This window comes from Bufo bufo, chromosome 3, assembly GCF_905171765.1.
Source record: "Bufo bufo chromosome 3, aBufBuf1.1, whole genome shotgun sequence".
NCBI lineage: Eukaryota > Metazoa > Chordata > Amphibia > Anura > Bufonidae > Bufo > Bufo bufo.
Window position 1 is genome coordinate 444,836,930 of NC_053391.1, and position 26,305 is coordinate 444,863,234.

A 26,305-nucleotide genomic window follows, 5' to 3' on the forward strand; every position below is an offset into this window, starting at 1 on the left:
GCTTAGTGTCCAAGGAGGCAAGACACTCCCTGCTCTGCAGGGCTGTATTCTCCTTGTTTAAATTTTAGATTTTTACTTTTTTATTTTCTTTTTGTTCCAGATCATCAGGGATAACAGAGTCGCACTAGACCTCTCTGTTCTCCCGGGGTTGAGCTGCGCCAGTGCCGGTCACCCGCACTGCTGCCTCCCCCACAGAAGGCAAGGTGGACCAGGGCAGCCTAGCTCCCCTGCATCCCGCCAGCCCAAGGGTCGCCCGCACGCCAAGTCCCTCTTCCAGCGTCCTGCCACTACGGTGCCAGTAGCTGAAGGGGCGACCCTGCTGGAATGGACCGAGGGTGAAGACGGCTGTGGTAAGAGAGAGGCTTCACCAGCCCTACGTCCCCGTCCCCCCCGGTCTCCTGCGTGCCTGACCCCCATACTGGGCCTCTAGTCCCCTGCTGGATCTATGCTGGCACCTGCAGAGCGGCAATCTCCTTCTGCCTTACCCCCCCCCCCCCCCCTGCCTGGCTCCCATAGACATGCAGCCAGTGGCTGTCTCCACAGCCAGCTACAGAAGCGGCAACATAGTTTATTTCTACCACAGGCACCCGGTCTCTGGGTCCCCCCCCCATCTCCTACCGGAGTGTTGCTCAAGGCCTGCCTGACGGCTGTGGAGTGAGGCCTCGCCTCCGGCCGACATTGGTACTCTGGTGCGACCGGGCGCCGCAAAAATCTTAGCCCAGGCTCCGCGGCCTGCTAGGCCGCCATTCCGGGTCCCTGACTCTTCCGGCCGGCGGGGTGGGCTCCCGCGGCCGGCAAGCCGCCATTCCGAGCCCCTGACTCTTCCGGCCGGCGGGGTGGGCTCCCGCGGCCGGCAAGCCGCCATTCCGGGCCCCTGACTCTTCCGGCCGGCGGGGTGGGCTCCCGCGGCCGGCAAGCCGCTATTCCGGGCCCCCGACTCTTCCGGCCGGCGGGGTGGGCTCCCGCGGCCGGCAAGCCGCCATTCCGGCCGGCGGGGTGGGCTCCCGCGGCCGGCTTTGGGCTTGACTTCAGCAGGCCCCGGCCGACCGTCGGTGCCGGTCGGTGGGGCTCCGCAAATTGTGGCCCAGGCTTCGCGGCCTGCTGGGCCGCAATTCCGACCGGCCCGCGGGGTGGGCACCCGCGGCCGGTTTGATGCGCCACTCCGCCTCAGGTTCCGGCGGTACATGCCGGGCGCCGCAAATTTAGACCCCGGCCTCACGGTCTGCTAGGCCGCAAAATTCCGGCCTCTGGTGGAGGGGGCGGGAACTTCTCCAGGCGCGAATTTTTCCCGCCGGGAGGTTCCTCCGCCCCCAGGGGATCGCAGCGCCGCCCTCCAGGCCGGATCCATGTTAACCCTTTTGGGTACAGGCCGGCTCCCAATGGGCCTGTATGGCTGGCCCCCCCCTTTTTCCTGACTATCTGTGCCCCTATATGGTGGCCCCCTTTAGCCTCAGAGAGGCTGTGTTTTTAATAAAATAAAAAATAAAAAATATATATATATATATATATATATATATATATATATATATATATATATATATATATATTTCTATTGGACTGCGCAGGACGCTGCAGCCTCATCAGTAGTGCTGCATGTCTGCATGCCCTCTTTCCACAGGCGGCATAGTGTTGCGCTCCCAACCTGCGTCGGTGCTAGGGCATTTCCCCTTTTAGGCAGTTTTCCTGCCCTCTTCCAGGATACGGCGCTGGCCAAGTGCATGCGGCCCTTCCGTTGGCAGCATTCATCATCTCTCCAGTTATGGTGCCTGCCATGTGCATCCCCCCCCTCCTAGGCGGGATACTGCACTCTCCCTGGCTGCCGGCTGGCCATGTGCATGACCCCCTTTTAGGCGGAATGCTGCACCTTCACCGGATACGGTGCTGGCCATGTGCATGACCCCCTTCCTAGGCGGAATGCTGCACTCTCTATGGATTTGCTGCCGGCCATGTGCACGACCCCCTTCTCTAAGCGGAATGCTGCACTCTCACTGGATTCACTGCCGGCCATGTGCGTGACCCCCTTCCATGGGCGGAACGCAGCGCTCTCACTGGATTCGCTGTCGGCCATGTGCGTGACCCCCTTCTTAGGCGGAACGCTACACTCTCACTGGATCTGTTGCCGATCGTGTGCATGACCCCCCTTTTTAGGCGGAATACTGCACTCTCGCCGGATTCGGTACTGGCTATGTGCACGACCCCCTTCCATAGGCGGAACGCTGCACTCTCTCTGATGGGCTATGATGAACTTATGTACTATGTTACTATGCTGCACTCTCACTGGTTCCGCTGCCGGCCATAGGCATGATTCAGGCAGCATAAATACATCCCTCTGTCTGTGGTTGTTTTCTCGCAGGTACGTTGCTGGCCATGTGTAAGTACCCCATACATGGCGGGGTGCTTGCACTCTCGCAGGATCCGCTGTCAGCCATATGCATGACCCCTCTTCCGTGGGCGGTGTACGTACTCTCGCTGGATTCTCTGCCTGCCATGGGCATGCCTTCCTTCCTCAGGTGACATACACACATTCTCACTGACTGTGTTTGTCTCTCACCAGTACGTTGCTGGCCATGTGTATGACTTCCATACATGGCGGGTGCACGCACTCTCCCTGGATGAGATGCTGGCCATGTGCATTACCCCCCCTTTTTTCTGGGCGGCATGCTACACTCTCACCGGATACCTTGCTGGCCATGAGCATGGCCCTCTAACATGGGTGGAACGCTTGCACTCCCATTGGATATGGTGCTGGACTTGTGCGTGACCACCCCTTGTTCCATGGGCAGAATTTGGCACGCTCATGAGATTCACGGCTGTCCTTGTATGGCTGTACTGGACTTGTACATGTCCCCCTTCATTGGCAGAGTAGTAGCACTCTCGCTAAATCAGTGTTGGGTGTATTATTGCACACTCACTTAATGCTAGGATAACCCTGTGCATGTTCCCCTTTCACTAGGTGGACCTCCTGCTGGATTATAGGGTATGTCCTGCTTCTCTGAAGTAGGTACGGCCTTAGGCATCACTCCCTTTTGGGACCGGCCTTTGCACTCTTGCAGACTGCAGTTTGCCAGATACAATTTCCCCCCTTTCGGGGCGGACTGCTTGCGTTCCATCGCATGCTATACTAGGCTTGTGCATAACTCCCTTTCAGGTTGCACTTTGCAATTCCGTACATGCTGTGGCACTCTGTGGCGAGCCCCCTTTTTCGCTGAATTAACCTTTTTGCAGTGAGCGAACGTTCTTGTGCGTTGTTTGGGCCGTTTATGCCTTCTCCTCCTGTAGGTGGGTTGGCCTTCTCACTGCTTACGGGCTGCTCGTACGTATGCCTCACCTGCTTCCTGCGGCATACTTTTGTTTTCTTGGGATACGATGCTGGCCGCAAGCCTTGCACTCGTCTCTAAGGAGTTCATTCTGTCCACCTGACCCGGACGGGCTCTACTTGCTCTCTGCTGCACGGAGCTGGGTGGTACTCATTCATTTAGTTGGCCCTTTATTCCAGGGAGTGTTCGTGGTTCCTAGATGCGTGCCCATTCGTCCTTCCGCGGTATTGCTTCCCTGCGTTAGTGGTCACATGGTCGGGAGTGCTGTTGTCTGGAGCGCCCCTCGAATTCTTCGTTGGCTCTGGCAGGACTGCGGTTCCCTTGCCTGCTGCAATTTCCTCCTCTTCGGATGTAGTGTGGTATGAGTCCTTCCTCTTGGCGCCTCTACGCTTCAGTCTGATCTGCTACCAGGTGCGGGCCGCTTTTCTCGGGGAAAGTCACCCAAATTCTCTTGGGTGCTCGATTACCCAGGTCCGGAGGACCTCCACCTTGGGTTCTCAGGGTATTCGCCTTCTGCGAGGCGGTGAACCGGGCATCTCACAGTGTAGCAGGGTTCTGCTTTTGGGCTGTCCTATGGCTTCCCTGTTGCCCACTCCTCCTTTCGATTGGAGGGTGTTATGCCGGCCTCTGTCTCGACTACCTTATCTCGCCGGCTCTGTTTGGCTCCCGCTCGGTACAGATCACTCCGATGTGGCTTCTGTCCCGCCAGACTTCAGAGGCTGTTCCTTCACTGTCCTCCCCTCTGGGGAGAGCATGGTTGTTCATGTGGATGGTTCCGGTGTTCCTTTTGGCCTCGTACTGTCTCCCTTGTCCACACTGGCTGTATTAGCTGTGCCTATTTACCGAGTCTACCGCGTTATGTCCTCCCGCTGAGTGCAGATTGCGTGGTCCATTCTAAGTCAATGGTCCTGCTGTAGACTTACCTTCTCGGTAACTTGGGGGGACTACCTTTCGGTCCAGATTGTCCTTTGAAATCCCACACCGGGACTGTAGAACATGGCTACATCAGCATGGACTTTAGCCTGTCTTGTCCTGGCATCTGGCGGATGCTGGGCGGGCCCTTTGGTTCCTTTCAGTCTGTCCTTCTACTCCCCCGCTAGGGTGGATACGGGACAACGTTGCCCGGGGGCCGACGGGACCAGTTTTGTCGACTTCTGCCCGTGTTACTGGTCTGCGCCTGATCACATTGGTTTTTTTCGCCCGCTTGCCAGGCGACTCCAGCGGGTTTGCTACTGTCCGCTCCTGGCTGTATTTCGTCCAGGATCTGTCGTAAGACTTATGGTTCTTTTGTCTGGGGTTCTGTGGGAAGCTGTGCATTCCCCACTCTGACCTTTTCTCTCCCCATGGTTCTGTCTTTTTTTCCAGTCCGGCCTGGACCTGGGACTGGAATTCCTTTACTTGAGGTGTCAAGTGTCAGCGCTGTTCTTCCTCTTCCAGCGTTCCCCGGCCCTCTGGGCCTGTCAAGACCTTCTTACTCGAAATGGCTCTTTGGTTCCTCTGTACTGTCCTTCGGTATCGCCCTGGGAACTTCATACTGAGCTCTCGGTGCTCCAATCTTGTCCTTGGAGCTGTTACAGAAGTTCTCTCTACCCCGTCTGTCCTGTACGGTTGTGTTTCCGTATCAGTCGTGTCTCTGACTGGTGCCTGAATGGCCCCTTTTTGTTCTGAGCCTTATGTCTTTTCCCAGGGCAGGGCTGTTCTACATCCCGTTCCTTCCTTCTGAAGGTGGTGTTTGCCTTTCGCTTCAACACTTCACCGATTTTGGACGTTGTTTGGGCCTTGCCGGTTTTACTTGGAGATCTCCGACTCTTGTCGACGTTTGGTCTCTTGGGTTTCCTGGAGGTCCGCACTTAGAGTTGACGGACTCCAGGGTGGTTTTCCTCCGCCTTATCAGATTGGCTATTGCTGAGGTTACCGCACCGAGGGCAGAATTCTGCCTTTGCTGTCGCCGTTCATTTCACCAGAGCGATCGGTGCCTCCTGGGCCGGAGACATTGGGCTTCGGCCATGCATTTGAGCAGGGCGGCCACAGGTCTTCCGTGCACGCTTTACAGAGTTCTACGGGGTGCATACTCTGGCTTCGGCGTATGCTGCCTTGGTCCGCCTGGGTCTGCAGGCGGAGATTCCTTGATGCCTTCGGGTGCTTCGCCTTGGAGCTGTGGTCCCTCCCCTTTTGGACTGCTTTTGAACGTCCCAAGGTCTTCTGTGTCCCCCAAGGAAACTGGGCGAGAAAACGAGATTTTTTTATAACTTACCAGTAAAATCTCTTTCTCGCTCTTTCCTTGGGGGACACAGCACCCACCCATTCATTGTTTTTCTCTACACGGTTTCCGAGTTTGTGTTACCCGTTGGGTAGTTGGCTTGTTGGTTCCTTGTTGGACTTTGCCTTTTCTCACTGCTTGGACACGCAACTGGCAGTCTCTCTCTCCAGGCTGAGGGTATAGCTGTGGAGGAGGGGCTTAACAGTCTTCACTTAGTGTCACGCCTCCTATGGAGATGAGCTATACCCAAGGTCTTCTGTGTCCCCCAAGGAAAGAGCGAGAAAGAGATTTTACTGGTAAGTTATACAAAAATCTCGTTTTTGTTATTCAGTTAAAAATCAGTCTGTTTGCAGTTCCTGAGCAGTGATGGTCAGTTTGCAGTGTTCCCCAGCGAACACATGCGGTCTGCCATCTTTAGTAAGGTAGACTCACCCGTCCGGCGATGCACAGGTAAGCCCTTGCCTGTGCCGGGAGATCCGGTCTGAAATCAAATGTAGTCATCGGGAGCAGGCAGTTCTGAGAACAGCCGCCGGGGGCCTTCATCGGGCTGTTCTTAGAACTGCCTGCTCCTTCTGACTGCATTTGTTTTCAGACCGGCACAGGTAAAGGCTTACCTGTGCATTGCCGGACGGGTGAGTCTACCTTACTAAAGATGGCAGCCCGCATGTGTTCGATGGCGAACACTGCGAACTGACCATCACTGTTCCTGAGTTCCTTCAGCTGACCGCTTGTGTGAAGCCTGAACTGACTTCATAAACACTCTTGGAAGCCATATTCTTATCTTTTTGATAAGAGTTTAGCTATAATAAGTCATCAGCTGATGGAACTCAGGAGGGAGTCTGCAGCAGACTGATTTCTAACCGCATGTATCACAAAAACTGCTGACAATTTTTAGAAAATCCTCTACATGTCTGACCGAAATACAAATCATGTGAATTTCGGTGCATAAATGCTTTGGATTTGCCTCAGATTTCACGCTTTGGGATAGAAATCTGCTGTATAAATTGACATGCTGTGGTTTTAAAATCGGATCGGGTGTCAAGTTATGTAGATTTAATTTCACTGCTAAACATTTCTGCATGGATGGGATTTGTCGGCTTGATTCATTTTTCCATCACATTATGCACTGCTCGTTTCCATGGTTATGACCACCCTGCACTCCAGCCTTGGTGGCCGTGCTTGCACACTATAGGACAAAACACTAGCCTCCCATATTCCCAGCCACCAGAGAGGCTGACGCTTTTTCCTATAGCAGTGGGGGCGAACCTATGGCACGGGTGCCAGTGGCGGCACTCTGAGCCCTTCCTGTGGTACCCACGCCCTGGAAAGTCTATGCTGTACCAATATGCCTTAGACTTTTCCTGCCATTCATCAGTGCAGGGTACACTATGAACAGCACAGGCAGCGCACTGAATGTAGGCAGGCTATAATAGCTAAATGATAGAGTACATGGAAGATATACTATATTGGCCTGTAGTATTCAGGGTAAATTGCCGTGTTGGCACTTTGCCATAAATAAGTGGGTTTTGGGTTGCAGTTTGGGCACTCGGTCTGTAAAAGGTTCGCCATCATTGCCATTTAGTGTTCAAGCACGGCCACCACTGATGGATTGCAGGGTGGTTGTAACCATGGAAACGAGCAGTGTGGAAGCAATATGGAGAATAACAATACATTACTAAGTGCCTTGCTGAAGTGAGACAGCCCCTTTAATGTATTTTACTGTTTAATAGCTGGTGTACCCTGAATTTACCCAAATGGAATTGAGTTTAAAAAAGAAAAAATAATTTTTTGGGGAAAAACCTTTTATAGTGGTTGAGGGTTCTCGTCGGTGCCATCCTAATTTCTGCTTTCTTTACAGAAGAGGTTTTTGGATCCCTGTTTGTCCTTGTTCTCAGCAGCTAGCATAATTTGATTTCGTATAGTGAGCAACCATGAATTGTTTGGTTAATTCTTCTTTTTTTTTCTTGCATGGTTCCTTATAATTGAATGAGTGTTTTCCTTTTCCATTGAAGGTATTTCTATTGGCAGTTGTATACACTAGTCATCTTCAGCTTCAAGGTAATTATAATACATTGAACAGCCGACACTGGCCTCCTTGCCTACCATTGCCAATCTGCAAGCAGCTATATACGGACAAGCAGCGATCTTGGTGGGATGCAGTCTATAGCCTTACTCATAAGATGGCTCAGTAAGTTGTAGTCATACATTTATTATAACTTTTGTTGGTCTAGAATTTTGAAAACTCATAGAACAAACTTTGCTGTAATTAAAATTTTAGGCCTGGTACTGCCTCAAAACTTCGTCTTGTGATACAGCATGAATTTAACACTCTGCGAGCCTTGGAAAAACACGGCCTGCCACCTGCACTTCTCATACATTGGGCAAGAAGTCTTAGCACTACAGTAAGTGTACATATGTATCAACAAACTCTACGATGTTAGGTACCTATTCTGGAGTGTAATGCGCACTTTTAGGGGCCACATGGGGTTTGTTCCTTCCTGGTGTTTTGACCTAAAGTGCGAATTAAAGGGGAGCTGTCGCCTCTCCTGACTTGTCTGTATTAGAAACTGCATTCCCCATATGACTGCTCTGGAGCATCATTTCCTCATCACTTAGGATCTGCAAAGAAGATGCAGCGCTCTGAACTCAAAGAAAAATCCAGTGATTTATTCACCCAGTGAACAACAATGTTTCCGTCCCTTTGTGGAACCATTCTCAAGGTGGACCAAAACGTTGCTGTTCGTTATTTGTCTGCGTTTCAAGTGCTGCGGCTTCTTCGTGGATCTTGTGACGAGAAGGTTTGAGCCCTGCTCCCCTTAAGCCATAGCTTTGACTATGCTGCGTGAAACTTAGGGGGAGATTTATCAAAACTGGTGTAATGGAAAACTGGCTTAGTTTTCAGATTTCCCTTTTCATTTTTCACAGCTCCTTTGCGAAATGAGAGGTGAAATCTGGTTGCTAAGGGCAACTAAGCCAGTTCTATATTGCACTGGTTTGATAGCTCTACCCCTTAATGCTGTTCCCCCATTCTTAATCAAAGTTTGTGTCTAAATGTCCCTGCACAGTCTGATATTGTCAGCACTTATTAGATCAGACTGTGCAGGCACACCCAGGTATACCTTTTATTCATAAATTTCTAGTGGGAATATTAGACAACGTGTCATGTGAACCCAGCCTTAACCGATAAAGGTCTGCTCATCTGGCCATGTAAATGGGCTTTTAGTCCAATCCTTTGTGTGTCCCTTTCCCCCTAGCCTAGCAATGACTTTGTCTTGTGTCTAAAGGTGGATTTAGACATGCAGATTATTGGTAACTAACATTCCTGCGACTATCTGCCTGTCTAAAGGTGCTGCTGATGAACGAGCTAGTTCATTGGATGATCATGCCAGTTCAGGCACCTAAATTGTTTCTGGACAGCAGACTGAGTGGTCTAAGGCCTCTTTCACACTTGCGTTGTCCGGATCCGGCGTGTACTCCACTTGCCGGAATTACACTCCGGATCCGGAAAAACGCAAGTGTACTGAAAGCATTTGAAGACGGAACCGTCTTCCAAATGCGTTCAGTGTTACTATGGCACCCAGGACGCTATTAAAGTCCTGGTTGCCATAGTAGTAGTGGGGAGCGGGGGAGCGGTATACTTACAGTCCGTTCGGCTCCCCGGGCGCTCCAGAATGACGTCAGAGCGCCCCATGCGCATGGATGACGTGATCCATGTGATCACATGATCCATGCGCTTGGGGCGCCCTGACGTCACTCTGGAGCGCCCGGGGAGCCGCACGGACGGTAAGTACACTGCTCCCCGCTCCCCACTACACTTTACCATGGCTGCCAGGACTTTAGCGTCCCGGCAGCCATGGTAACCACTCTGAAAAAGCTAAATGTCGGATGCGGCAATGCGCCGAAACGACGTTTAGCTTAAGGCCGGATCCGGATCAATGCCTTTCAATGGGCATTAATTCCGGATCCGGCCTTGCGGCAAGTGTTCCGGATTTTTGGCCGGAGCAAAAAGCGCAGCATGCTGCGGTATTTTCTCCGGCCAAAAAACGTTCCGTTCCGGAACTGAAGACATCCTGATGCATCCTGAACGGATTTCTCTCCATTCAGAATGCATTAGGATAATCCTGATCAGGATTCTTCCGGCATAGAGCCCCGACGACGGAACTCTATGCCGGAAGACAACAACGCAGGTGTGAAAGAGCCCTAAGGCTACTTTCACACTTGCGTTGTTCTTTTCCGGCATAGAGTTCCGTCACAGGGGCTCTATACTGGAAAAGAACTGATCAGTTTTATCCCCAAGCATTCTGAATGGAGAGTAATCCGTTCAGTTTGCATCAGGATGTCTTCAGTTCAGTCGTTTTGACTGATCAGGCAAAAGAGAAAACCGCAGCATGCTACGTTTTTCTCTCCGGCAAAAAAAACTGAAGACTTGCCTGAACGCCGGATCCGGCATTTTTTCCCATAGGAATGAATTAGCGCCGGATCCGGCATTCAGAATACCGGAATGCCGGATCCGTCGCTCCGGCATGCGCATGCGCAGATCGGTAAAAATGTACAAGACGGATCCGTCGGTCCGCATGACAAGCGGAGAGACGGATCCGTCCTTGCAATGCATTTGTGAGACGGATCCGCACCCGGATCCGTCTCACAAATGCTTTCAGTCAGCGGCAGATCGGCGGATCCGGCGGGCAGTTCCGACGACGGAACTGCCCTGCCGGATCACACTGCCGCAAGTGTGAAAGTACCCTAAACAGCGATCTGCTGCCCAGAAACAATGCAGCTGTATGAGGACAAGCGGTGGCATTAGTGATCGCTCCTCCCCATACTGTGGAGATGATCTCTGTGTGTAAATGTGGCGGTCTCCTTCAGTAGATGTAGATTTGGCATGAGACAGCTCCATTGATATGGGGTAGCCCCTTCTATCTGTTGCTTAATCTCTAGTTATCTCTTTATATTGTGTCCTATGCTGAGCTCAGGGAATAATTAACCATATTGCTACTTTATGATGCATTTTTCCCTACCACATTCCTATCTCTGCAGGGTAGTAATTTGAATTCGTTTTATGACCAAAGGGATTACATGTTCCGCTGCATTCACTATTGGAAGAAAGTATTGCCTCTGCTGGACCTGGTCAAGCAGAAGAAGAGCATTCCTGAGCCTGTTGACCCACTGTTTAAACATTTCCACAGCAAAGATATTAAGGTATTGACTGGATTATGATATTCTAGTCATCTTTGCTATATATTTGGGTTAATTTGTTTCAGTATTGGGGATGGTTTTTCTTATCTTTGACTTTCTACAAAATGTTAAATATTTTTCAATAAATGTCATTCATATTGCATAGTTTTATATCACAATGTCATTTTCCAGTCTTATGTATAGACTAGGGTTTTTTCGTGTATCAAATTTTCGATACCCAATCGATACTTTTGTCTGGTATCGACCTCGATACCGGGATTTGCTCTCAGCGCGCTCCGTGTTCTCCTCAGCAGCACAGGGGAGAAGAAAGCAGTCTCTCCCTCCCCCCTGTGCCGCTGCCACCAATGAAAGTAAAACTTTAACACAAATCCAGGAGGCGGGTGCTGGCGGGGAGCTGCAATCAGCAGCAGTTAACTCCTCAGGTGCCGCACCCACCTCCTGTATTAAATGTTATCATTGGTGGCACAGTGCGCCCCCTCCCCTCAAGCCCCCAGTATTAAAATCATTGGTGGCAGTGGCTACAGGGTCACCTCCTCCTCATTGGTGGCAGTGGCAGCTTCTGATTGGATTCCCAGCAGTGTAAGGGAGCATTCACACGACCGTGTTGGTTTTGCGGTCCGCAAATCACGGATCCGTATGTCTTCAGTTATCCTTCCGTTCCATAAGTCCGTATAATACGGACGTGGTGCTTCAGTGTGTCATCCGTTTTTCACAGTCCGCAAAAAACTCAAATGGCGTTTCCTAGAATGTTTTCTAGGATGACATACGGATGCATTTCCGTGTGCTATCCGTTTTTTACGGACCAAATGACTTTCTATGGGGCCACGGACCGCAATTTGCGGCCAAGTATAGGACATGTTCTAAAATAAAAGGAGCGGACACACGGAACGGACAGCACACGGATGACAATAAAAGGCATTCCACAATTTTGAATGGGTCCGTGCATTGTCCGCAAAAATTGCAGAACGGACACGGAAGAAAAACACGGTTGTGTGAATGCTCCCTAATCCTGGGGCTCTGATCGGTTACCATGGCAGCCAGGATGCTACTGAAGCCCTGGCTGCCATGGTAACATCCCTGCTGCTGTGTGCACTATGCATAGAGCAGCAGGGAGAGTGTAAGATCCTATTCACCCTAATAGAGCTCTATCAGGGTGAATAGGAAAGGGATTAAAAGATCACAGGTTCTAGCCCCTAAGGGGTGAAATGGTTATTAAATAAAAAGTTTAAAAAAAACACACCAAAATATAAAGGTGTAAATGACCCCCTTTCCCAATTTTACATATAATATATAAACAATAAATAAACATATCCCATATCGCCACGTCCAAACTATTAAAACATTTTTAAAAAAGTCCTATGCGGTGAACGCTATAACAGAGAAAAAATTTTTTGTCACCTTGTCCCTCCAAAAATACGATCAGGCTGTTCTATTATGGGCCGGACGTTCCATAAAATGCGGAATGCATGCGGCTTTTTTTGGTGTGTTTTTTTTATTTTTTCCGCGTGGTATCTAATGGTATCGCAATACTTTTTTATTGTATCGAAACCAAATCAAAATTTTGGTATCGAAAAAAACATCCTAGTATAGACCCCCATTTACCTGACAAAAGGTGGGTCCAGCCGCTCTAAAGCCAATATTCGGGAAGGAAGCATTCTTTCCTGACAGTCTGCTGCTCGCTGAGTGTAGGTGAAGCTCTAAATTTACATGCAGCGATCTTATTCACAGTATGAGGACCAGGGATGGCTATTGCGATCCCTCCTCCTCGGACAGCTACATTATTTCTAGGCAGCACAATCTGCTGCCCAGAAATGATCATTTTTATGCCTGCAAGAACGACAGGCGGCACATTTAGGGGTCCATTCACACGTCCGCAAATGGGTCAGCATCCGTTCCGCAATATCCGGAACGGGTGTGGACCCATATATTCTCAATGGGGCAGGAATGGATGCGGAGAGCACACTATGTGCTCTCCGCATTTCCGGAGCACGGCCCCGAACTTCCGGGCCGCGGATCTGCAAAAAAATAGAACATGTCCTATTCTTGTCTGCAATTGCAGACAAGAATAGGCAGTTCTATAGGGGGTGCCGGCCGGGTGTATTGCGGATCTGCAATTTGTGGATCCGTAATACACTACAGATGTGTGGGGGTCTGAAGTCTGAGACACCCCCACCCCATAATCAACAGAACAAGGAGAGAGAAGCACACTCTCTTCGCTGCTGAAGATGGAATTGAGACAGACAAATAGACTTCTATCTTGCGCAGCGAGGAGAGAGGACTCCGTGTGTGCGATTCTCTCCTGTTCTAGGGATCTTTGGGGGTCTCAGAGCTCACACTCGTGATCTAAAATCCTGTTGTGATAAAGTGGCACCTGCAGATGCTAATGCACATGTAATAGCGCCCCAAGGAGTTTTGCTGTTAATCCAGCAGAGTGTGGGCAGGTTTCAGACAACTGGCACTTTTCAGTAAGGTGGATAAGGTATAATTCTTCATTCCATTTTGTTTTACAGCTGTCTGAGGTTCGAGATTTAGAAGATGAAGCTGGCATTGCATTTGCAAAAATCGATCTTATTGAAGGAAAATTGGATGATGCTGTGCTAACCCTGGAAGCCATCAAGAGTGTAGATTCCTATTGGAACCTTGCTTTGGTATATATTCTCTCAGCTTTTGGTTTTTCATTGTTTGACAAATTGCTATTTTTCTGTAGGGTGTTGTCTGAACCAGCCTATAAAAGTTGTAGAAATTCATTTTGTACAGTGATTTAGTATGTGTGATTGCTTTTCTTGTTACATTTACAGGTTTACAAGCAAAAAGGAGAGGATATGGAGAATGAGGTTCCACCCTCAGAAGAGCAAGAGTATATAAACTGCATGCAGAAGTGTAAATCATATCTGGTTAAGATTCTTGCTGACGTTTCCACAGAGCCTTCATTGACTCAAAAGGTAATCCCATATCTTTAGCGTCTGTCTAATGTTGTCTTCTTGATTTACGTTCGATCCTGGCATCATGAAGTTGTGGATCTTTAGCCTAGAACATGTCCTGCAGCCATACCATGTAGCTTCTATGTACACAGATCAGATGCTTCTCACAGCACAATATTTTATTTTATAATACTTACTTCATTGATCCCTGTTACTACCGTTCTGATGCTTTGGCAACCCCCAGGAAGTTTTGGAACAGGAGTTGCAGGAGATTGGTGAGATGAGTATTACTTTATTTAATTTTTTTAGACCATTCTGAGCCTTTAAAAAAGAATGAGAAAACTATACTCTCTGGGCAACCCCTTTAACCGCAGTCACACTGTAAGGGCAGGCGCATCTACGCGTCATCTCGCGAGACGCGAGATTTCCTGTGAACGCGCGTGCACACAGGAACTGCAGGTAAGCAAGTGGATCTACAGCCTGCCAGCGGCGATCGTTCGCTGGCAGGCTGTAGATGCGATTTTTTTTTTTATTTATTTTTTTAAAACCCCTAACAGGTATATTAGATGCTGTTTTGATAACAGCGTCTAATATACCTGCTACCTGGTCCTCTGGTGGTCCCTTTTGCTTGGATCGACCACCAGAGGACACAGGCAGCTCTATAATAAGTAGCACCACATTACACTACACCCCCCCCCCCCCCCCCACCCCGTCACTTATTAACCCCTGATCACCCCATATAGACTCCCTGATCACCCCCCTGTAAGGCTCCATTCAGACGTCCGCATGTGTTTTGCGGATCCGTGGATCTGCAAAACACTGACACCGCGGATCCGCAAAACACATACGGACGTCTGAATGGAGCCTTACAGGGGGGTGATCAATGACAGGGTGGTGATCACCCCCCTGTAAGGCTCCATTCAGACATTTTTTTGGCACAAGTTAGCGGAAATTGATTGACTCACCTGCAAAATCTGCAGCATATCAACTGTGTGAAAGGGGGTTGAGCAGGTATAACATGCATGCTGCCATTCCATTCATTCTCTATGGGACTGCTGGGAATAGTCGACTGCTCTACTACATTCGGCAGTCCTTTAGAAAATGAATGAAGAAACAGCAGCATGCATGCTCAACATACCTTTCCATTTATATGGGCGCACAGGAACCCCCATTCTTGTGATCATTGGGGTTCACTGCAGTCTAACCCATGATGATCAGATGCCTGTTGACACAACCCTTTTAACCCAATAATATTGGAAAACCCCTCTCAAAAATGTCTTTCATGTGTCTGAACTAAATATTGTTGGCACACAACTTAGGGGACACAATTGCTTTTTTAAAGGGGTTGCCTCACTTCAGCAAGTGGCATTTATCATGTAGAGAAAGTTAATACAAGCCACTTACTAATGTATTGCTATTATCCATATTGCTTCCTTTGCTGTCTGGATGCATTTTTCCATCCATGGTTACAACCACCTTGCCAACCAACAGTAGTTGCAGTGCTTGCACACTATAGGAAAAGCACCAGCCTCTCTGGTGTTCAGAACCGTGGGAGTGTGTATAGTCCAGACTTTTTTTCTATAGTGTGTAAGTACGGCCACCAGTGCTGGATTGCAGGGTGGTCATAACAATGGAAACTAGCAGCGTAAATTGTGATGGAAAAATGAATCAAGCCCGGGAAGGAAGCAGTATGGTCAATCAATCAGTACATTAGTGAGTGGCTTGTATTAACTTTCTCTACAGAATAAATGCTGTTTGCTGTCCTTAGTGACATAACTAAATGTAGCTTTAAGGACCATTAACATCTTCCCCCGCTGTGTTCCAGAAGTCATAACTCTTAAAAACTAGCAATTTAGACATAATTTTGTGACCTTTTATTTACAGCATTCACTGTGTGGTATAAGTAACATAACTTTATTCTGTAGATCAATACAAGTATGATAATTGACAAATAATATTTTTTTCTTTCCTCCTGCGGGCTATCAGCTCCCCAACTGCCCCCACTCCTCCAGACTGAAGGAGGGAGATCTCTTTTAGCTTCTCATATCTCAGGATTGGTAGCAGCTAGAGACATGGGCCTGGTCTTGTTTGAAAGCTGGCAGAATCACAGTATCATCTCCACTACATCTTAAGATATTTGTTAGAAATCAGGTTGGCAGTGAATGTATCTGAAAGTGAAAGTAACATAGTTTGTTAGGCTGAAAAAAGACATTTGTCCATCCAGTTCAGCTTGTTATCCTGTAAGTTGATCCAGAGGAAGGTAAAAAAAAAAAACGTGAGGTATAAGTAGAAACTGGTTTCACTGCTTTCACTCCCGACTATTTTTTCAAACAGCTATATCTCCTAATGTATCCCCTCATTTTTCTAGCTGCTACCAATTCCTGAGATGAGTAGCTAAAGCAGCCCTCCTTTCGCTCTGCTCGGGCTGAACTCTTAAAGGGGTTGTCCGGGATTGGGGACATTTGTCTAATAGTAATCTAATAACATAAACATTACAAACATGCATGTGGTACCTTTTATAACATATTGCTGAAGACACGTTTTCCTCCTTTCAACTCTTGGCCGGAAGTGAGTGTTTTTTTTTTTGTTTTTGTTTTTTTTTTGTTTGTTTTTTTATCTTTAGTGATGTACCGGGTCCCTGGCAGGCGAGCTAAGCCTCCTCTTCCTCTGCTCAGTGAGCCCGGTGACGTCACTGGCAGTCTAGATAATTATGCAGAGAGGTTGAAGGGGCGGTAACTTGGCCGGCCGACATCGCGCTAAGCCCTGCCCCCAGTCGGTGACATCACTGGGCCTTCAGCATTACAATGAATGGAAGAGGATTACTATGCTTGTTAGCATAGAAAACTCCCCCACCTGAATTACTTGCTAATGGGGCAGAAGGCTTTAGAAAGGAGGAATTCCTTTCACCTGAGCACCACAGGATTACATGGCCATGCTAATGGCATATATTGCATTTAGACAATGGCATGTTGATTGTGTAAAAAAATAATGAAACAATGGCTCAGTTGAAAGAAAAGGTAATAATAGTGTAATCAGTCTGCTTTTTTTTTTTTTTTTTTGTTGATTTGCAATAAACGGATAATCCTATTTATGTAATGAGGCTGCATTTCACTTTCCTGTGGTTATACATTGGTTTCAACTGATTGCCAGGTCAGTATATAAGGCTTACCTTGAAGCATGTATGTATGTGTGTGTATATATATGTGTATATATATATATATATATATATATATATATATATATATATATATATATATATATATATATATATATATATATTTATATGTGCGTGCCCTTACAGTGTGACTGTGTTCGGTATGTTTATGTATGCACGTGGGAGCGTTTCCCTTACAGTGTGATGCTGTCAGATATGTTTATGGATACATGTGGGAGCGTTTCCCTTACAGTGTGATGCTGTCAGATATGTTTATGTATGCATGTGGGAGCGTGCCCCTTACAGTGTGACTGTGTCCGATTGTTGCTCTGCAAACACTGATCACATGACAGATGCCAGAGATAGAGCAAGGAGGAGTTTATGGGTGTACATATGGGGGAGGGATATGAGGCAGGAGGATGAATATGTATGTGGGGCGGATCAAAGGAGGAGTGGAGGCTGTGCAGGATACATGAATATGTATGACAGGGCTCCAGATGGCGACCAAAACGGTCGCCAGTGCGCCTTAAAATTTGCAGATGGCGACAAGACTGTACCGCCGCAATCCCTCACAGCCTAAGTTCTCTTCAGTAGCACAGTGGAGAAGGAAGGAGTCCCTCCCTCTCCACTGTGACGCGGCTGCCACTACCACCAATGGGGAGATGGCAGGGGAGGAGCTGTCGCCACTGCGCCACCAATGAATGTAAAACATAAGTATAGGCACTTAGGCAGCGGCATCACAGACCCGGCACCCGGCCTCTATAACAGGACATGCGATACGCGGCCATTAACCCCTCAGGTGCTACAGATCGCATTCCCTGTTATTGAGGCAGGGTGCCAGGTCTGTGATACCGCTGCAGACAATTGTATAAAGGAGTTAAAGAGGACCTTTCGTGGGTCCAAAGAATATGAACTTAGTAGCAGGCTGCATAGAGCGGCGCCCAGGGATCTAAGTGCACTTACTATTATTCCTGGGCGCCGCTCCGTTCGCCCGCTGTGGCCCCCGGTATTTTCAACATTCAGAGCAAGGAGGAGGAGACGCCAGTGTCTCTCCTTCTCCCTGACAGCAGCGCTGTCCAATCGCAGCTCAGAGCCAGGGAGGTTTTTTTTCTCCCTGGCTCTGAACTCTGTGCTGTGATTGGACAGCGCTGCTGTCATGGAGACGGAGAGACACTGGCGTCTCCTCCTCCTTGCTCTGAATGTTGAAAATACCGGGGGCCACAGTGGACGGACGGAGCGGCGCCCAGGAATAATAGTAAGTGCACTTAGATCCCTGGGCGCCGCTCTATGCAGCCTGCTACTAAGTTTATATTCTTTGGACCCACGAAAGGTCCTCTTTAATTACATTCATTGGTGGTGCAGTGCGTCTCCCCACCCCCCCACCCCCCCCCCTTCCCCCATTATCACTGGCCACAAGTCCCGTCCCCCCCCCCATTGTTATATGGTGGCCACAGGGTCCCATCCCCTTCATTGGTGGCAGATTACACTGCTGGGGCTCGGATCGTTACCATGGCAGCCAGGACGCTACTAAAGCCCTGGCTGCCATGTTCAGCTCCCTGCTGCTGTGTGCACAGAGCCCAGGGCAGCAGGGAGATGTGTGAGATCCTATTCACCCTGATAGAGATCTATCAGGGTGAATAGCACAAGGGATGAAAAGATCCAGGTTTTAGTCCCTAAGGGAAGAAACGGTTATTAAATAAAAAGTTTAAAAAACCTCAAATACTAAAAGTTTAAATGGCCCCCTTCCCAGTTTTACATATAAAATTTACAAACAATAAAGAATAAACATATTACGTATCGCCACGTCCCAAAAAGTGTAAACTATTAAAATATTAAAAAATATTTCCGCTCGGTGAAGGCCGTAAAAAAACTGTAAACCACGCAATTCGCCATTTTTAGTCACCTTGTCCCCCAGAAGATGTCCCTGGATGTGAGAGGTATGTGGTGCTGTTTTCTCCTATATGTAGTGCTGGCTCACTACTGTGACCTGCGTCTCATCTTCTCAAAGTCCTTTTTTTTTAATTATATGCATTTTAACCGCCTAACGCAGGATCGCGTTCCGGAGGCGGCAGCCCTGCGCACAGTCACGCATATATGCGTCATCTCGCGAGACGCGAGATTTCCTGTGAACGCGCGCGCACGTTCACAGGATCGGAAGGTAAGCGAGTGGATCTCCAGCCTGCCAGCGGCGATCGTTCGCTGGCAGGCTGGAGATGTGATTTTTTTAACCCCTAACAGGTATATTAGACGCTGTTTTGATAACAGCGTCTAATATACCTGGTCCTCTGGTGGTCCCTTTTGTTTGGATCGACCACCAGAGGACACAGGTAGCTCAGCAATATGTAGCACCAAACACCACTTATTAACCCCTGATCACCCCAGATCACCCCATATAGACTCCCTGATCACCCCCCTGTCATTGATCACCCCCTTGTAAGGCTCCATTCAGACGTCCGTATGATTTTTACGGATCCACTGATACATGGATCGGATCCGTAAAAAACATACGGACATCTGAATGGAGCCTTACAGGGGGGTGATCAATGACGGGGGTGATCACCCCATATAGACTCCCTGATCACCCCCCCCAGTCATTGATCACCCCCCTGTAAGGCTCCATTCAGACATTTTTTTTGGCCCAAGTTAGCGGAATTTTTTATTTTTTTTCTTACAAAGTCTCATATTCCATTAACTTGTGTCAAAAAATAAAATCTCACATGAACTCACCATACCCCTCACGGAATCCAAATGCGTAAAAATTTTTAGACATTTATATTCCAGACTTCTTTTCACGCTTTAGGGCCCCTAGAATGCCAGGGCAGTATAAATACCCCACATGTGACCCCATTTCGGAAAGAAGACTTCCCAAGGTATTCCGTGAGGGGCATATTGAGTCCATGAAAGATTGACATTTTTGTCCCAAGTTAGCGGAAAGGGAGACTTTGTGAGAAAAAAAATAAAATAATAAATTTCCTCTAACTTGTGCCAAAAAAAAAAATATTCTATGAACTCGCCATGCCCCTCATTGAATACCTTGGGGTGTCTTCTTTCCAAAATGGGGTCACATGTGGGGTATTTATACTGCCCTGGCATTTTAGGGGCCCTAAAGCGTGAGAAGAAGTCTGGGATCCAAATGTATAAAAATGAGCTCATAAAAGGAATGTGGGCCCCTTTGCGCATCTAGGCTGCAAAAAAGTGTCACACATCTGGTATCGCCGTACTCAGGAGAAGTTGGGCAATGTGTTTTGGGGTGTCATTTTACATATACCCATGCTGGGTGAGAGAAATATCTTGGTCAAATGCCAACTTTGTATAAGAAATGGGAAAAGTTGTCTTTTGCCGAGATATTTCTCTCACCCAGCATGGGTATATGTAAAATGACACCCCAAAACACATTGCCCAACTTCTCTTGAATACGGCGATACCACATGTGTGACACTTTTTTGCAGCCTAGGTGGGCAAAAGGGCCCACATTCCAAAGAGCACCTTTAGGATTTCACAGGTCATTTACCTACTTACCACACATTAGGGCTCCTAGAATGCCAGGGCAGTATAACTACCCCACAAGTGACCCCATTTTGCAAAGACACCCCAAGGTATTCCGTGAGGGGCATGGCGAGTTCCTAGAATTTTTTATTTTTTGTCACAAGTTAGCGGAAAATTATTTTTATTTTTTTCTTACAAAGTCTCATATTCCACTAACTTGTGACAAAAAATAAAAGCTTCCATTAACTCGCTATGCCCATCACGAAATACCTTGGGGTGTCTTCTTTCCAAAATGGGGTCACTTGTGGGGTAGTTATACTGCCCTGGCATTTTAGGGGCCCGAATGCGTGAGAAGTGGTTTGAAATCAAAATCTGTAAAAAATGGCCGGTGAAATCCGAAAGGTGCTCTTTGGAATGTGGGCCCCTTTGCCCACCTAGGCTGCAAAAAAGTGTCACACATCTGGTATCGCCGTACTCAGGAGAAGTTGGGCAATGTGTTTTGGGGTGTCATTTTACATATACCCATGCTGGGTGAGAGAAATATCTTGTTCAAATGCCAACTTTGTAAAAAAAATGGGAAAAGTTGTCTTTTGCCAAGATATTTCTCTCACCCAGCATGGGTATATGTAAAATGACACCCCAAAACACATTGCCCAACTTCTCCTGAGTAAGGCAATACCACATGTGTGACACTTTTTTGCAGCCTAGGTGGGCAAAGGGGCCCACATTCCAAAGAGCACCTTTCGGTTTTCACCGGCCATTTTTTACAGATTTTTATTTCAAACTACTTCGCACGCATTTGGGCCCCTAAAATGCCAGGGCAGTATAACTACCCCACAAGTGACCCCATTTTGGAAAGAAGACACCCCAAGGTATTTCATGATGGGCATAGTGAGTTCATGGAAGTTTTTTTATTTTTTGTCACAAGTTAGGCTACTTTCACACCTGCGTTCAGGTGTCCGCTCGTGAGCTCCGTTTGAAGGGGCTCACGAGCGGTCCTGAACGCAGCCGTCCGGCCCCAATGCATTCTAGGTGGAGGCGGATCCACTGAGAATGCATCCGCCTGCCAGCGCTCAGCCTCCGCTCAGTGAGCGGACACCTGAACGCTGCTTGCAGCGTTCGGGTGTCCGCCTGGCCGTGCGGAGGCGAGCGATCCGTCCAGACTTATAATGGAAGTCAATGGGGACGGATCCGCTTGAAGATGACACCATATGGCTCAATCTTCAAGCGGATCCGTTCCCCATTGACTTTCAATGTAAAGTCTGAACTGATCCGCTAAGGCTACTTTCAGACTTAGAAAATTTTCTAAGTAATAATGCAGACGGATCCGTTCTGAACGGATGCAAACGTCTGCATTATCGGAGCGGATCCGTCTGATGAAACATCAGACGGATCCGCTCCGAACGCTCGTGTGAAAGTAGCCTTAGTGGAAGCCTTAGTGAAACATTTTCTGCTAACTTGTGACAAAAAATAAAAAGTTCTATGAACTCACTATGCCCATCAGCGAATACCTTAGGGTGTCTACTTTCCGAAATGGGGTCATTTGTGGGGTGTTTGTACTGTCTGGCCATTGTAGAACCTCAGGAAACATGACAGGTGCTCAGAAAGTCAGAGCTGCTTCAAAAAGCGGAAATTCACATTTTTGTACCATAGTTTTGGACCAATTTTTTTTTTTTTTTACCCCAAATTTTTTTTTTTATCAAAGATATGTAGAACAATAAATTTAGAGAAAAATTTATATATGGATGTCGTTTTTTTTTTGCAAAGTTTTACAACTGAAAGTGAAAATTTTCATTTTTTTGCAAAAAAATCGTTTAAATTTCGATTAATAACAAAAAAAAGTAAAAATGTCAGCAGCAATGAAATACCACCAAATGAAAGCTCTATTAGTGAGAAGAAAAGGAGGTAAAATTCATTTGGGTGGTAAGTTGCATGACCGAGCAATAAACAGTTAAAGTAGTGTAGGTTAGAAGTGTAAAAAGTGGCCTGGTCATTAAGGGTGTTTAAGCTAGGGGGGCTGAGGTGGTTAAATTTGGCGACTAAAAAATGTAATTTGGCTCCTAAATTTTTTAGTTTAGGAGCCAATGGCTCCTGGTAATTTTTTTTATTTTTTTTTGTCTGGAGCACTGTATGAGGGGGCGGGTGCACGGACACGATGTTAGACAGGAGAAATCAGCAGATGCAGCCCTGCACTGGGACCTGCAGTGCAGCAGGAAGTGAAGGAACAGATATGTAAACAATCTGTTCAGGACTGTAGGAGCCATGCTCCAGTGTAAAAGATACATTAAACCACCCTGGGAACATAGACTTGGCTACTAAAGGTGAGTAAGATGTTTTAAAAAAAAAAATAAGTTTGATCCCGGACAACCCCTTTTAAGTGCTTTTCTCAAATCCCGAGCAGAGCTCGGGCAAAACTGTTAGTTGCCTAAAGTGTGCCTCTTCTACATACACGAGGGAAGATTTATTTAGATACTGCAGGAGTCACTGCAAATGTTTACTTTTTTGTTTTTCAGCTCCCAGTACCTGTTGAATCTGTTGAAGAAATGCTGGAGGAAGTGAAGAAAAATCTTGATGAAGTTCAAGACGTTCGTAGCCCAAACTTCATAGACACACAGGCATTCATGTCTGCATCTGCCATAAAGCATTCTACTCCATCTCCTTCAAAGTTCTCAGTGTCTCCTAGCAAAGCACAAAAGGTAATAATTTTGATACAATGGTGATCATCGATCATAAAGTCTAGTACTGTTACCAAGTTTTGGTGCATTCTTTCTTTATATGAAATGTTTTCATAAAATGTATAGGTGGAGAAATTCCTGTACCTGTTTTATCCATTGTCATTGCTTGCCTTACAGTCTTTGTCAAAAACGCCACCACCCTGGGCCGAAGATCAAAAATCACTTATTGAAAAACTTGTTCAACAAGTTGAAGCTTTGAAGGTAGGTGTTTGCTGAGAAATATACTCCTCCTGTTACAGTGCCACTGCCTTGGAACAATGCAGCACCTTATCCCACCGCTGGGACCCGCACCTATATCGAGAACAGAGCCCCGAAAGTGAAGGAGAGCGCACTGCGCGAGAGCAGCCGCCCTCCATTCATTTCTATGGGAGAGGCGGGGATTAGCGCTTGGTGGTGGACGGACCCCGGGAAATCTGGTGTCCTCCAGCCACAGCGCTCCCTGCTCCATTCTTGATATAGTTACGGGTCCCACCACATCCTAGCGATATGCCCCCATTGTCTGAGATGGGAAAACCCCTTTAAAGCTGTCCATACACAGATTAGTCAGTCCATTATGTGGCCGAACAATTGTTTGCTTCATTTGTACAAATATTGCCATCAACGTGGTAGAATTGCAGTTGTGTAAAGGGCACCATTTATGGTCAAACATGGATGGTTTTTCCTAAAGATACACCATCTGTGGTAATGTCTTGGGGAACCCAATTATATAGTGTCTTTAAATGCAAGTCATCCAGAGAAGTTCTTGCTGTTTGTCATGGAAGATTAGTGCACTTTAGTTTTTTCTAGTCAACACACACACATTGTATGAAAATGAGTCTGTCACATTCAGCACATTATAGAGCTGGAGGAGCTGAACAGATAAAATATTGCCCCTCATCCATGCAGAGCAAAGAGAACTGTCTTAACTGTGAGAGGCCTAGTTCAGGGTGGGGAGTACTATTCCTTGTAGGTGTAAGGAGTCTTATAGGTCAGGTAATGTGCTTCTCTGGGGACGGGGGGAACTGCCTGCCAGATTCGGCAAAACGCATGCAAACTGATTGCATGCGCAGACCGGAAGGATGGATCCGGTATTTTGAATGCCGTCCCCGGAACTAATACATTCCTATGGAAAAAAATCCGTCATTCAGGCAAGTGTTCAGTTTTTTTTTTTAGCCGTAGATAAAACCGTAGACTCAACTGAAGACATCCTGATGCATACTGAACGGATTGCTCTCCATTCAGAATGCATTAGGATAAAACTGATCAGTTTTTTTTCCCGGTATTGAGCCCCTAGGACGGAACTCAGTGCCGGAAGAGAAAAATGCTACTGTGAAAGTACCCTTACTCACTCGCACTGCCCTTAAAGAGCAGGAATTGTTGCATTGCTACAATATATATCAATCTGATCAGCGCCTCCAGGTTTACAACATGCTGCCCAAAAATTCGACCGTTTGTTCAATGTTATAGTATTTGTTCAGCTATACTGTTTACACCTGATCAGTGAAACTTATAAGCGTCTGCTTTTACATTTACAGAAAGAAGTCCATGAGCTAAGAATGAATAGTTCAAATACCAATGTATCATCCCAGTATTGGGCAGCTGAAGGGTTCGGTGCTGATACAGCTACTGATGGGTTCCATTTATCTCAGAGTTGTTATGATCAGTTAACAGGTATGTTTTTGTGTTTGTTTTTTATAAATCTCATGTAACTTTCTAAGATGTACACCTCAATTGTCCGTAAAACACAAAGCTAGTTTCACACCTTCTGTGTGGATTCCATCAGGCTGATTTCAGCAGACTATGCCGGGAATCATCTGGACACAAACCGCAGCATGTTGTGGTTTGTGTCCAGCCGATACTCTGCATTGTTTGCCAGAATGTGTATGGATTTCTGCAGGACCCCATTATACCGGGCATTCCATCGGCATCCAGCAGCGCTGAATCCAGAGAATTCCGGCAGGCTATTCTCTGTCTGAACAGCCTGCTGGAATTCACACCCTAGGTGTGAAACTAATCTTAGATTTGTGTCTGGTATTCTTTCAATTGGCTGTACTTTACATAAAATAATATAATTACAATATGATATTAGTAATGGAATCTCTTCTGCTCCATTTAAACCAGCTGACGGCCAAAAATGTTCATTTAATTGCATGTGAAAAGTCGTCTTATGGGTTATTAAACTGGCACTGTTGATGAGTGTTTTAAGGTGTACCAGTACTACAGAAAAATCATAGCAACATATCAAATGTTTTAATTGGTGGGCCCGAGTGCTCAGACCCCACAACAATCTCTAGACCGAAGAGAAAGCGCTCACACAGAATGCTGTCTCCTTGCTGCAGAAGTCAGTCTGCCTCCAGTCCCTCTCCCCCAGATGGGTGTCTCCTCACTCGACCCACACCAAATCAATCCTTTAATATATGGTTACGACATATAATTATATATTATTATTATTTTTTTTTTTTTACAGGGGCACTTTGTGTCCATATGGGGATTACTCTTTCTAAGAATCTCTCCAATATATTGTATTACTATATTAGGCCAATTGACCTGTCTAAAATTGGACAGCATATTTTCATGACTGCATGTTCACACGTTGCAGAAATGTCTGCATTGTCCTATTAATCTACAAAGCTTGCCGCAATCCATGCATGTGCCACAGAAACCACACCAGTCAGATGGATTTTCAGTCCCAGAAATTTCTTCAGCAAATCTGCCTGATATGAACATGATTTCTTGTGGAGTTGGGTTTAATGAACTCCTATATGTCCAGCTACTGTTTTAGTTGGCTGACTGCACCAAAAAGTTTTCTCTTGTACAGTACAAATTTACTATAAAATAATATACATTTTATTTTTACATTTTAGTCTCTACAACAGCACATCCTGGTTACTATGCTCAGTCGCCGGCCTATAACCCTCAACAGCTTCTCAGACCAGTGGCAAATGTTACTCCAACCAAGGTATGGTTATTCACCACAGAAAGTCCTGCTTAAAGGGAGTCTGTCACCACAATTTGCCCTTATAGACCACTTACATAGCACTATAGCATAACTATAGATCAGTCAAATGGTAACTGTCTTTTTGTTTGGATGTTCACCAGGGGCAAAAACTGAGTTTTATTCATATGTAAATGAGGGCTCGTAAGTGCCCAGGGGCGGCGTTCGTGCTGTAAGTGCCCAGGCTGCTCTTCCTTCTCACATAACCCCTCCCCAGCCTGTTGCTTGGCCCGCCCTGCAAGCCTCTTGCTTCATCCAGAGT

The 26,305-nt window shown here is 47.1% G+C and overlaps 1 protein-coding gene across 2 annotated transcripts in view; it reads left to right on the forward strand.

Annotated features, from left to right (window-relative positions):
• Positions 1-26,305, forward strand: part of LOC120995695 (E3 SUMO-protein ligase RanBP2-like) — a 97,710-nt gene that overhangs the window by 27,243 nt on the left and 44,162 nt on the right. For both annotated transcript variants that reach the window (XM_040425068.1, XM_040425069.1), the window contains exons 11-19: positions 7,590-7,765; positions 7,856-7,979; positions 10,615-10,776; positions 13,284-13,421; positions 13,572-13,715; positions 22,848-23,030; positions 23,187-23,270; positions 24,584-24,719; positions 25,913-26,007. In XM_040425068.1, the coding sequence (XP_040281002.1) occupies positions 7,590-7,765; positions 7,856-7,979; positions 10,615-10,776; positions 13,284-13,421; positions 13,572-13,715; positions 22,848-23,030; positions 23,187-23,270; positions 24,584-24,719; positions 25,913-26,007 (1,242 nt within the window). The remainder of the gene's footprint in view (positions 1-7,589; positions 7,766-7,855; positions 7,980-10,614; positions 10,777-13,283; positions 13,422-13,571; positions 13,716-22,847; positions 23,031-23,186; positions 23,271-24,583; positions 24,720-25,912; positions 26,008-26,305) is intronic.